The sequence below is a fragment of the Mustela lutreola genome, chromosome 8 (genome assembly GCF_030435805.1).
Source record: "Mustela lutreola isolate mMusLut2 chromosome 8, mMusLut2.pri, whole genome shotgun sequence".
Lineage (NCBI taxonomy): Eukaryota > Metazoa > Chordata > Mammalia > Carnivora > Mustelidae > Mustela > Mustela lutreola.
In genome coordinates this window covers 133,164,021-133,177,578 of record NC_081297.1, presented here as the reverse complement: position 1 = coordinate 133,177,578, position 13,558 = coordinate 133,164,021, and the positions used below count along the sequence as shown (strand labels likewise).

Below are 13,558 nucleotides of genomic sequence, written 5' to 3'. Positions count from 1 at the left end.
TTTTGCCTTCCACAAAATGAGCTGGTAATTTCCTGTCTGCCTCACCAGAGAGCAGTAAGCAATAGCAAAACCATTCTGCTCTTACTAGAGGGTGACTGCTCACTCTTGCAGGCCCTGAAACTCTTCCACTCCACCAGACATTCTCCCGAAGACCCACCCGAAGAGATTCTGCTTTAGCTCATACCATGCCCAGGCTGTGAACACCACAGAACAACAGAATACAAAATTGCCTGAAGACTTAACCACAGCCATCATTGTATCCATGGATCATTTTTGTTTCATGGATGTAATTGCCTGTGTGGCATTTATTTTCCTGGTATACACACACACACACACACACACACACACACACACACACACGCACACACACAAAGACTCTATAATTTTAATTTTCAAGTGAATTTTCTTTTTTCTCTTTCTTTTCTCTCCTTCCTTCCTTCCTTTCTTTTAAGAGAGGTGGGGAGGGGCCGAGGGCAAAGGAGACAATCTTAAGCAGGTTCCATCCAGGGCAGAGCCTGACATGGGGGGCTCCTCATGGGGCTTGATTCCATGACTCTAAGATCATGAACTGAACCAAAATCAAGAGTCAGTCATTAACCAACTGCACCTCTCCGGTGCCCCTCAAGTGAAGTGAGTAACCTACTATGTGCTAGATTCCATGCAAGGCACTTTTCCTGTTACACATATTCTATCTTTCCAATTCCCCTCACAGATAAGTATTAGTATCTCCCTTTATGCAGATAAGGAAACAAAGATTCAACCCCCTAGTTAATTGATGGTTCATGGAGAATCCCAACCAGATTTCTTGACCCCAAAATCAAATATCTTTTGGAACAAAATTATGCTCAAAGAAAATCAAAAGCACCATTCTAAGGAATCCCTCCTTTCTTCTTTCTTTCTTTCCTTCCACAGATTTTTGAGAGTCAAGCATACTGTTCTAGAAACAGGAAATATTCGTGGTGATATAAGAAAGATGGCTAAGAACATCTCACATGTCAATCACGTTTTCAGAAGTGGACAAACAAAGTTGATCTCTCGATCTTCTTGGAAAAACTGCAGGCTAGATTATGGTTGAAAAAACATGGAATTTGGAGTCAGGCAAAACTGAATTTCAATCCTGACTCTGCCACTACCAAGCTGTGTGAGCATGGAGAAGTTATATAATTTCTCTGAGCCCCTCGTTTCTTTTTCCATCTATAAGGTAAAAAAATGATAATACAACACTTTATAGGATTGCTCTGATTATGAACAAAATAAGATGCCTGGCACTTGGAAAATGTTCAATCAGGGGAAATGAGGGGGTGGTCATATGTGTAGATTTTTAACCAGGGTCATTGCAAGAAACGGGCCTCCTACACTGCCCTGGTCTGGGAGTGCTTTCCATGCACCCATCCACAGGACTACCTTGTATGACCCCTCCCAGGCATCTTGCCCTGAGTCTTAGAAAGAAGCAGCTGGGGGTATCTTTGCACACCCTGACACTACAGAAACCACACTTAGGCGGGCTCCATCTCCTTCGGCTTTCAAATCTCTGCTCCTTTGGCTGGCGGGTGCTTCACGGGGTGGAGGGCCAATTCGCCATGGCGGTTTGTATCTGCAGCAGGCCTGACAGGCTGGGAGAGGAAGGCGTTAATGTTTTCTGACAGGCGACCCCTAATTGTGGGAGCTTTTCTTCTCGGGCTTTCTGTGAAATTCTGACTTAGGCGAGCAGCATAACAAAGTGGTAGGGCATTGAGCGGGGCTTGCACTACACTGAGCTGGGGAGGCAAGGGGGGCTGGCCCGGCATTATTCATGAAGACTTTCAGCTGTTTTTGTCTTTTAACTAACCTTTGAGTTTGATCAGAGGGCTGGCCGGCCTCCCTTTCGCCAAAGGCCCTGCTGGCACCTGGACAATGGGGACAGACTGTTTTTCCTAGTAAAGAGCGATAGCCGGCGGAGGCCAGGGCTGAGTGTACTGGAGGTGGGAGGAGAGAGCTGCGGGTGAGGGAGAAGCCAGCCTTACTTCTCTCTTGGTCTTGGAAGAGGGGTGGTTACTGATAGAATTTCCAACTCCCAGCACCAGCAGCCACTCTAATGGTGAACAACTTTGGGTTGAACAACTTTATCCAGGAAAATTCACACAGGGGGCCGATTTTCTCATTTGATTTTCAAATCCCACACACTCCCTTTACCCCCCAGTATTTTTCTTCTTCTCTTCCTCCTCAGTCCATTCCCCCCTTCCAAAGGGTCCATGGACTGGAGTAGGGCTCCAGTCTAGAAATGTCTGGGTGGTGGTGTTAACTGTCAATAAGGATGGGAAAACCGCGAGAGAGTAAATGAGTGCAGAAAGGCGATGAGAAGAAAGAAAGGGAGAAAGAAAGAAAGAAAGAAAAAGAAAAAGTGACTCAAAGACGGGGACAGACCCAAAGAAAGGCAGGCAGAGTGATCCCGGCACCGAGTCTCTGGGAAGGTGAGCTGAGCCGCGGCCGCAGTGCCTGCAACCCGCCGGGCTGGGGAGCGCCGGAGTGCGGCGGCGCAGCCGACCGCCCGCCCGCAGGGGAGCAGGGCGCGGGGAGGGGGTGGCGGGGGGAGGTGCTCTCCAAGCGCTCTTGCTTTTGGCAGGTGCCGAGCTTTTGTCCCCGGCATCCACTTCCTGCCCTGACTGCCCGGACCAGGGCCCAGTCCTCTCCAGCGTACTTTGCAGAAAGTGACTCCCTTCAAGGAGTGTGGGTTGGCGCCTTTTCTCCCCATCTCATTCCCAAAATAGCCCTGGTAGCCCGCGCATCAAAGGCGGCTTTGTGAGCGGCCGCCTGCAGGCTGCCTGGAGGGGGGCGCACGTGGGGCGTTCTGGGAGCGCGTCCCACTCCCCTCTCCAAACTCTCTCTATTCTCCCATTCAGTCTTCTCTCCTCTCCTCCTTTGTTCCTTTCTCCTTCTGCTTTTCTCCACTTCTGTGCTCTCTCCACATCTCTGTCTCTCCTCCCCTCTCTACCCGGGACTTTATTTCGGAGTTGTTCTTCCTCCTCTCTGCTGTCTGCCACCCCCCGCCCCCGCCCCCCGGGCCACCCCATCCCAATTTCTCTTCCCCTTGTCCTCTCCCTTTCCTCTCCCTCCCTTTCCCTCTCGCCCACCTCCGGCCTCTTATTCCCTTTCACACCTCCGGGCTCCTTCGGCTCCCACGCCCCCCTCTCCCAGCACCCCCCTACCCTTGCGGTCAGGTAGCGGGGCGAGGCCGGCGCGCGCAGCTGACAGCGGACGCATGCCTGCAGCCAATCAACGCCCCGATGCGCTGCAGCTTGAATAAATCATTAAACCTGACACGCGCTCGCGGCCCGCGCTCGGCGCAGCAACTTGCTTCCTGCCATTAACCTACACACCCTCTTTTGTAACAACCTAATCTTGCATACAAAGGAAGAAGGAATATAACTTCGACCTGCCTTAGAGACCAACCCTTCGCCTGCGCAGCGGGAAGAGAACATTACTGCCAGCGAATCCACGTCCCCCCCCCCCCCCCGCCCCCACCTTCGACTTTGATAACCTGGAGTTTCTGGGGGAATCCGAAAACGGATCATTTCTTGACCCAGGAGTGGAAACCGGGAGAAAAAAGTTGAGAGACGTCTCAACAATAAGAAGAGGAAAATACGGTTGAGGGCATTCACTATATCAGAGACACATCCATAGTGTTTTAAAAAGAGTTTGCAATAAAATAAGCTTCTCAGAGAGCTCACTCTAAAAGATATATAGAAAAGTCCTAGAAATGTTGACTAAATTTATTAATTTGTTCCTCCATTTCTAAATGAGTACATAAATGCCCGAGTGAATGAATGAGTGGCTTCCCCACCGAAGCATGGTCTTTGTTTATCTTGGTACCAAAGCTTCCAGCACCACCTTTCTGAGTGGTTCAGAAGATCAAGAAAAACAGTTGTCTCTTGCACTGGTATTTCTTGCATTGACAACTTTAAAATCTTTTCGTTTTCTGCTTATCAAGGGAAGCTATTATCTTCATTTTCCAGAAGAAAACCCTATAACTGACTTCTTTTGCGATCCTTGAGGTAAGTCATTCTTAGCTGAAAAAGAACTGATTTACCAAAGTTAGGTTTAGAACGGAATTAGGTTCACTTCTGCCCTAGTTTCCTACTGATAACCCTATGTGTCCCTGGAAATCTTACACAAAACTGATACATCCCTGAGATCCTGTGGGAGAGTAAGTAGTCCATGCACCAGCCAAGGTCAACAGAACCAGATGGCCCGCTTGAAAGGGTAAATGAAAAGAGTTTAATGGAAAGAGGAGAGGTGGGTGGGGCTAAGGGAAGCAAAATGGTGCAGCACCCTGAGACTACTAACAAGAGGGAGCCATTACCTCCTCTGTCCCTGAAGAAGCAAGAGGAGGAAGCTGTCACTACATCTCAGCAAGATCTGTTCTGGGAGAGAGGCCTTCTGACAAGAGCTGTAGCCTTAGACCCAGGAGCAGAGAGCCACTGTCAAAGCAACTGAGCACAAGCAGTGAGGAACAGGGGGTATAAAGGACCCAACCTACCTCCCTTACTACCTCGCAATCTCCTATTGGTGCCTTCCACTGGCCAAACCCAACAGAAAGACAGAGGTCAAGGGAGCCCTAGTGATGAGGTCCATAGCAACCAGCCTCCTGAAAGACAAAGCAGAGCAGAGAAGGTGGGTTTGGAGAAGGAAAGGAAGATAAGCAGCACTGCCCTCAATCTGACAGGGCAGACCATCCATTCAGTCAGCAAACACCTGTCTCCCCAGGGGCTGTGGAGATGCCAGTGCTCAAGACAGGTATGGTCTCTGTCCTCCTGGAGTTTACCCTCTAGTTGGGGAGGGGGCAGTTGAGAGCAATCATATAACCAAAGATACAGTTTTTTCACATAGTAGTTAATGCCAGGAAGGAGAAACAGTGGAAAGGATAGAGAGTGAGGGTGGCCAGGGGGGAAGCTGCTTTAAACAGAGTGTTCAGGGAAACTTCTGGGAGGAAGTGACATCTGAAGTAAGGTGACCTGACCCTCCCAGTAAAGCCGAACTTAACTCCACATCTACTGCCAAACTTCTTTCTGTGTGGTTTATGGGTAAGTCTCAAATCTAGGCTGTGATTTAGATGCATCTGTGGACCAGTCCTGTGAAAATGAGAGGCAGGGCTGGAAGTCGAGAATAACAACTACAGGCACTCATATTTACATAGAGCTTGTAACCTCCCCCACAAGGCAAGTGCTAACTGCTTTACATTGTCTCCTCTTGCTGCCGTGGGTCCCATCAACCCCATGTTACAAACAGGAACACTTAAGCTGGGAAGGAATTGAATTGCTTCTGCTTCTGTGTTCTAACAGCCCCAGGTCTGCAAGAACAGCCAGGTGGGAATGCACATTGCACTCCCTTCTTATTACATCTCCGTCCTTTTCCTTTGATGCTTGCTGAATGCAGAGAGCAGACGGGTTTCTTCTCTCTTCTTTGGTGGGCCTGCCTGATGTGAACTTGAGATAAGTTCTTCTCCAGTTCTACTCCCAATTTAAAAGTTTTAAAAGGCTTTGTCACGGAGGTGCAACGTGCATCCCAGTGGCTCCAGCTCCAGCCTCCCATAGTACTGGGGTCCAGCACTTCGGCAGCCAGGGGCAGGTAGACCTTTTCTTTCCCCACTGCCCGCTCCTCCTTGTCAATTTCAGGCGTGTCTCCAGTCTTAACTCAGTGGTCTCCTGGCCTTTTTTTGCATAGGTAAGATTTCTCAGTCAGTCAAGTCAAGGCAGTTTTCTTCTCCAGTACCCACCTCAAAAAAAAAAAAAAAAAAATTGTGAGGTGGGGGCTAGGACAGGGGAGAGACCGCGATTGCTAGCCGCTGGGGTCTACATTTTGTATTTCGCTGACAGCCCAGGGCCGCTGCAAAGCCCGCCGCGCAACCAATGGGCAGCGGTGATTTATGGAGCTGACTAATGCTGGCTGAATGCGGCCTGTCAGAGCCCTGTGAATGGCTTCCCTTCCCCGCACAAGCCCCGGCTTTGTGTTGCTAAGCGATTAGAGCAGATGTAATGAGATTTTGCCCAATCCCCGCTTTGCCCTTTCCTAGCTTCGGCAAAATTGTGTGTGTTTTTGTGAATTTTTAGAGTTTGCCTTCGCTTTGTGGCAAACAACGGCTAACTTTGCCTCGAGTTTAACGAGACTGGATATTTCCCATTCAGAAGTGAGTAAAAGAACACCTGTCTTCAGAAGGAGAAGGGGGGAAAAATCCCCTTTGTGGGGGCTGAAACATTATCCTAATGTTATATTCATAGCCATAAATGACTTGCTACACTTTCTTTGCATACCTTATCTGGAAACTTGCAAAGGAGCTAAATTAAAAGAAAAAGAAATGGGGGGGGGGGACCTCCAGCTCTGGTCCTCCAAATGAGAAGATAAAAATAAAAGCAGGCATCACAAAAGCATTACTTCCCTCAAGTAAGCTCTAAATTGGCCCACTGCTGGCAGAAAGTCCGATTATTTATGGCGATGAGGAATTTACTGATTTTTTTTCCCCTTAATTACGCTCATCTCTTTGAAAGGGACTGAAGCTTCAATGTGCATTCTATAGAGGGTCATTTAGCAAAATGACATCAGACGCTGTGGCGTGCTCCGTGCATCGCGGCTTTAAAAAATGATTATTCTGTGCCACTAAATGGTATAGATGTACCAACACAGACTAGATTTTTAACTCTGGAAGACGTGCTGGCTCTCCGTTCTTTGTTGGGTTTTGTAAGATGCATTTTGCGCTAGGCTTTCCGCTTGGCTGGAGACACGCAAACTGAATCTGCAAGTAATGCAGGCGGCGAGCTAGGAGCTGGCGAGAGAGGGGGTAGGATTCTGATCACGTCCTTGCTAACTGACAAGAAGCAAGCCAGCCAAAAACCCACCAATTTCTTTTTGAATCTTGGTAATTGGGTACTTTTATACGCAGCTCACGCTATTCGGATAGAGTCACAAGCTTAGATAGGCCAGTGTCTCAAAGCGACCACACATTTCTAAGGCTTTCATTCATTTAAATCTAACTCCTTCTGCAAGGAATTCATATCATACGTGTCCTTTACTTAAAATCAACATGGAAAGTGTGTGGAGTGGGGCAAAGGAAGAGAAAATGTGTGCCTAGGAGTGAACGAAGAACACACCCACCACTGGGAGAACGGCGGGCGGGTGGGGGGGCGGGGGGGGGGTTGCTACCACCCCCATGCCCAGGCTTCAGTACCACCAGCCTTCCCTCCACCCCTAATGTCCATTATCCCATCCAGCCTTTCCAGTTTCACAAAAAGAAACTCCAAATTGGGGTAAGGGTTAGAAAGTAAGGTGAGGACCCTCTCTTTCCAGTTCACTTTCTGGGGGATTTTAAAAATGCACAATCAACCCATCAAAAGACATCACAGCCATTATAAGTACCTGTTCTTGAGGTGTGTGTGCTTGCAGCATAAAAGGGGAAGAAAGCTGTCTTTGCTTATGCAAGTATTTCCCCCTGCAGTCATCATAGAGTCTCCTCGGGTAGGACTTGTCATAGCACTTATCTTTGTCATTTCTGCCCCTTAGCATGGTTTATACCACCCTCTTGTCCACCACCCACTCCTTCCCTTTGGCATTTCGAAAATAACTTGGACAGGGACAGTGGAGTCAAGGAAGACTTGGAGGCAGCTGATTATTTTCATTTGTAAAAAAAGAAAAAAGTTTTATTACGAAACTAGTTTGTATAAAACAGGGTTATACACGTTTCTTGTAAGTTTGTAATAAAACAGTAAGAAAAAAAAAAAAAAAGGCAGTGATAGAAATTTCCCAAAGGGCAACCTATCAAAACCAACTGGCTGCCACACTTTACGTTTGGACAGTAGCTGCATAAACTTTGTTCTTTTTGAACAGTATTTGATAACATCATTAATACATTAACAAAGTTTCTATAAAGTAAGACACATTGGTGCTGAAGTACATCTGGTGGCCTTTTGATCTCACCTATGAGGAGAGTTCTTTACAAAACCACATAGGGGGAATGGCAGTTGTAACGTGAACTACACATCTAAAATATGCAGAGGTAATAGCATTACATGTTAAAGTATCAAGATATACACATTTTAAACCATTTGTACAAAACTCTATAAATTTTTTCTCTCTTTCTCTCTTATGTACAAAAATATCTTAATATATCCCCAAACTGGTTAGGATAGATACAAATAGATTTTTCTTATAATAAAAAAATTCACAAAAGATTGGAAGCATTCTATGACGAAAATGGTAGAAAAGATGGTGTGAGGAAATGGGATTTAGGGAGTTCCCCCCCACCCCCACCCCAGGAGGATCTGAGTTTGAAAGGACTGAGTAGAGCATGATTTCACTGCAGACAAATGTCCACAGCTTACTGGGATGGGGTATACTGAGATGAAAGACACCAACCCATTTCTACAGGGCTAAGAACTGCGCTTTCAGAGAGGGCAGGGAGGTGAAGGCACCCTAGCAAGTGCTTTCAGTTCTGCCTGTTACTGTGGGTGGGAGTTTCTGTGGGGCTGTGCTGCTCCCTTCTGCCAGGAGCCCACTGCTTTTGCACACAAGCTGCATTCTGGGCTTTGACTCAGGTCCTAGTCACCCTTCATAGCTCCGTTAATGACTGGAGTGCAAAGATACAGTTCTGAGCGTATCCCCGCCTTGCAAGAGCCTTGCTTCTCAGGCATGCCTGGCTTAGTTGGTCTTGGGGTTGGTTGCCTGATTTTATTTTGTTTCATTTTTCTTTCCTTCTTCTCTTCTTCTTTTTTTTCATTTTTTCTCCCTTCAACATCGCTGACAAAGCACTAAAGATGCAGGTTGTGCGGTCACCCTATAACTTAAGAAGAAGGGAAGAGGTTAGTGTGAACTTGGAGGATGGCGGTGGGGGAAAGTGAAGGGTTGGAAAAGGATCTGTCAGGTAGAGCATCTCTTTTGACAGGTCGGGGTACTCGAGTCTCCGGCATCCCTCCACCTCACTCCACCCTTAGCCCTCCGAGAACTAGGGAAAGCCACTCCCAGGGGCCAATATTGAAACAAACCAACCAGCATTTGAAGTCGACAAACTTTAACAATTTTTTTTTTTTTTAATCAGCCGCCACTCCTCGCCCCCTCCCCCCCCCCCGCCCAATCTCCGTGGAGAAAGTCTCTGTCCTCCAGACACTAAGAGGGAAGGTAAGAAAATCATTCTGTTCGCTCCCAAATGCGACCTACCTGCTTCCAAAGTCCGTTCGCATCAGAGCCTGACCAGGCCGAGCCCCTCAGAACCAGTTGGTGAAGTCGAGCAGCTCTTGTTCCTCGGGGCTGAGTGGGTCGTAAGAGCCCTCGTCTGACGAGTAGGAGGAGACCGGCGAGCCGGCCATGGAGTTCAAGTCGTTGGAGTAGTTGGGGGAGATGGTGGGCGACAGGACGCCAGCCTGGAAGGCGGCGCTCACCGCGTCGTGCTCGTCCAGCAGCTGCTGCAGTGCGCGTATGTACTCGACCGCGGAGCGCAGCGTCTCCACCTTGCTCATCTTCTTGTTGGCGGCGCCGTTGGGGACGTGTTCCCGAAGGGTGGCAAAGCCCAGGTTGACCAGCTTGACGCGGTTGCGCTCGCGCTCGTTGCGGCGCGCCACGGCGGCCGGCTGCTGCTGCGGCAGGCTGTAGCCGAAGCCGCTGAAGTTGAGCCGGCGTTTGCAGCGCATCAGTTCGGGCGAGGACGAGCGCTGTCGCTTGACTTGCTTGGACGCTGACTTGTGACCGCCCCCTGAGGGCTGGCCGTCGGCCGCCGGGCTCAGATGCGGCGCGGGTTGCTGCTGCGGCTGCTGCTGCTGCTGCTGCTGCGCGCTCTGCGCCGCCGCCGCCGCTGCCGCCGCCGCCGCCGCCGCCGCCGTGGCAAAGAAGCAGGCTGCGGGCGGCAGGAAGGGCTGCTGGGGCTGCGGCTGGGGCTGCTGGCCGGCGCCGCCGCTCTCCATCTTGGCAGAGCTCTCCATGCGCAGCGGCCGCCAAGGAGTCGCGGAATGGGAGCAAGCGGGGACGCGAGGTGCGGACGCGCGAGGCGACGCAGACAGGACTCGGGTGCACGAACAGAGAGGGAAAGAAGGGGAGAGAGGAAGAGGGAGGCCGGAGGGAAGTTACAAAAAAAAAAAAAAAAAAAAATCCCCGGGAGACTTCTTAGGGTGGGAGCAAAGAAGGTGCAGACGCTTTTCCTCCTCCCTCCACTCCACCTCCTCCCTCCCCTCCTCCCTTCGCGGGGTTGGCTTCAGGAGACTCGCGTGGCGCTCGCGTGTGAGGCTGCCGCTAGCGCCTTCTTGTTAAAAAAAAAAAAAAAAAAAAAAAAAAAAAAGCCGAAGAAGCAAAAGTCAGTGGTGAGCACGGTCTGTTGAGTCTCCCGTTCCTCGCCCCCTAGGACTGCTCTCTCTTGCGCCGGGCCTCGGTCTCTCCAGCCGTGGCTCAGGCTGTTTTTTTATTATTTTGTTAACTCCCTTTCTTTCTTATTTCCTTCTTTCACTCGCCCTCCCTGGCCGGTCCCCTGTCGGTGCGCCTTCCACGTTCCCTGGCCAGAAGTGAGAGAGTGCTGGGCGGCCGGAGTGCGGCCGCCTTTTCAATGGGACACCCAGCCCCACGCGCAGCCCTGGCCCCGCCTCGCCCCCCACTCCCCGCTGCTACAGCGAGCGGCTGCAGCCCCCACTCCCCCCCCTCCTACCTCCTCCTCCCACCCACTCCCTAAACTCTCCCTCCTCTTCTCCCCTTCCCCCCCGCCCGGTCCCTGCGCCCGCTCCATGCAAACTCTCCATTCAGTGGGGTTTGTTGTTGCAGTGCGTGCGCCTGGCGCGTGCCGGACTCCCGGCTGAATAAACAGGCGGCGCGCTCAGGGCGGGCTGCAGCCGGGGGTGGCTCTAGAAAGGGGGGGGCAGCGTCCCTGGAGGGGCCAATAGCCCTGGGAATTGGGGGTGTATGGGTGGAAAGGTTTGGGGGTGAAGTGCCTCGGGATTCTCCTGACAACTGGAGCAGAGCACAGAGAAGGGTTTGAGCAGACAAGTGCCATGGGTGGTGGGCAGGTTGGGGAGAATGGGGCTCTATTTTTCCTGCTTTCATCTCCCATCTACTGTCATTCTCTTGGGAGTCTTTGCTGTTTGGGGGAGCTGAAGCAAATTTGCAGTTAAAGTTTAGAAAGATGGGGAGAACTCCGTGGGAATTACTGGACTGTTAAGTAAATAAAATTGCGGTTAAGAGTGGGTCCCAACACACCCTCTCGCTAGCTCCGTGGCCCCTTGGTAAGTGGCAACCTCTCCGAGCCTCAGTTTCCTCATCTGTAGCAATAGAAGTTTGGATTAGATGGTCCCCAATGTCCCATTCAGGTGTACAAACTAGGATCTGGTCCCCACAACTGAGTAAATGTGGAGGGGACCCTCAAGACCAGAGGTGTTCTCATTGGGCGTGGTTGTGATCGGTGCTATACGTAGGGGTATGGCAGCGATTTCCGCCCTCCCCCCTCATGACCTCGGTTGCCTGTAGCAGGGACCCCCTTCCCAAAGGATTGTTTCCGGACCGGCTGGGGGATGGATAAAGAGGGGAGTACTCTTGGGGTATTCTCAGGGTAGGTCTGAGAAAAGAGATGGGGGTAGAGGTTGAGGGACCGGAGGAGCTTCTCTGGTTGTTCAGCGCCGCCGCAGGCACCTCGGCGGCCTTGGCGCAGCCTCCATCTCGCCCCAGGCGTGTGCCCGGCTGGCCGGTGGCAGGCGACTGGGAGCGGAGCCCGGCGGGGCCGCGTGCTGGCTCCGCGAGGGAGGGGGAGGCGCTTGCAGCGGTGGCTCGGCCGCTTGGACAGCGCCCACCCAGGCGCCCTTCCTGGGCTTTGGTCCTGGCGCTCTCTGGTAGGGCCGGGTCCAGCTTTGGGGCGCCTTGGGACGGGGCTCTGCAGAGAATGCGGACCCAGCCACCGGTCCCATCTCGGCACCGCTCTGGTGGAGGCAGGGGAAGAAGTGTGGGGCGCCTCTCAGGTCGAGTCTCCATAGACAGAAGGAAGAGGGCAATCATCCGTGGATTTGTCCGGTAGAGACAGACAGTTTTGATCAGAGACCTGCAAGCAGGGCTGATTGTGGGGGAATTATCCAAATAATTGCTTCTCATTGGACTTCCTTTGTGGAGAACGGTCTTTCTAAAGGCTCTGTGGGGGTGACCCAAGGAGCCGCCTTTGGTATGTGTGACTGGCTTGGAGTGTTACCAGAACAATAGCGGTGGTGGTGATGGGCAGTGGAGACGGATGGCTCCGGAGATGAAGCACCTCTCTTCTCTGCCTCAGTTTCCTCTTCAAAAACGTGTGGGTTTGGGAAGCATCGGACGGAGCCGTGACCAACAGAGACCAGTTCTGTGAACCTCCTTCCCCACACAGTAACCTGTGACTTCACCCCACAGGACTGCTGGACTCGGTGAGGTTTACACCTCTGTCCTCTCCTCCCACCCCCAATCCACCCCAGGAAAGAAGTTGAGAGGACTCCAAGATCACTTTTGTCTTCCCTTCCGGGAAGTATAGGAAGTTGTGGGGCCTAAAACAGAGCCACACCGCCGTCTTCCTCCGTGGAAGCCTCAGACCACCTGGAGAAGAGAGGTTACTCAGGCACTCCTCCCCACCCACGAGCCCCAGCTGGGAGCCCCGGGTGCTGGCCGCTAGGAGGCGTCTAGGAAAAGCCTCCTGGGCCCTATCCACGCCTCCGTAGCAAAATGTGGGGAGTCGCCAACACCGACCCATCTGACTGTTTTTTCTTTCCAAGGCGGATTCAAGCGCCCTTCCATTCTGACTCTAACATTCCACATTTGACCAAGGTCTATAATCCTGGTTTGCACTGTAACTTTGAACAAGCCCCTCTTCCTCGACTGCCCTCACTTGCTCCATCTGTGCAGGAGGGGCTACACCAGCTCATTTCGAGATGGGTCTGCAAGTGCGGAAAATCTGCCAACAGCCAGCACGCGTTCTCAGCTTCCTTTTCGGGTGCGGACTTCACGCGTTATGGAGATCCTAATTATCAAGGACTTCAAGGGCAGAGCCTACTCCCAACTCCCACCCCCCAAACACGCCATAAAATGGGCGCCCAAATAGAAGCTCCAGCTAGTGAAGCCATGCATTGTAGTGGCCACATGCGTTTGCCTCCGCCCAGGAGAAAAGATGGCGGGCACTGGGATCCTTCCGGCCCCAGAACATGTGCCCTTATTCTCCCTGTTCCAGCCCAGAACCAAATCCCATCCTCACCCTCCCCACACCAGCGTCCTCAGCCTGCTTCTTAAGGGCTTTGCAAAATCTCCAAGAACTCAGGTGTTCCCTTCTGCCTATTTGAGTAAACTCAAAGGATGCTCCTCACCATAGCCCTAACCCAGCAACATCCTCTCCATCTTCTCCAACCAAAAGGTAGAGTGGTTTAGTATTGTTTTATAGGGGCTTGGCCTCTGTCTTTGGAGACTTTGCACTACCAAAGTGAGTTTCCCACTGAAATTGATTTTTGGGTGGTGTCACCAGTTTGGAACAAAGGACTGAAGTTTAAGAGCCCCTGAGAATCTTGCCTCTGACCCTGGGGCCTAGATGATCACACACACACACACACACACACACACACAC

The 13,558-nt window shown here is 51.3% G+C and overlaps 1 protein-coding gene across 1 annotated transcript; it reads right to left on the bottom strand.

Moving 5' to 3' along the window:
* Positions 1-7,636: 7,636 nt before the first annotated feature.
* On the bottom strand, positions 7,637-10,568 carry ASCL1 (achaete-scute family bHLH transcription factor 1). Its single transcript, XM_059186688.1, has 2 exons — positions 9,181-10,568; positions 7,637-8,806 (listed from the first exon to the last, which is right to left on the bottom strand). Exon 1 carries the CDS (start codon positions 9,936-9,938, stop codon positions 9,228-9,230), a length of 711 nt encoding a protein of 236 aa, XP_059042671.1. The 5' UTR covers positions 9,939-10,568; the 3' UTR covers positions 7,637-8,806; positions 9,181-9,227.
* Between the last annotated feature and the right edge of the window lie 2,990 nt (positions 10,569-13,558).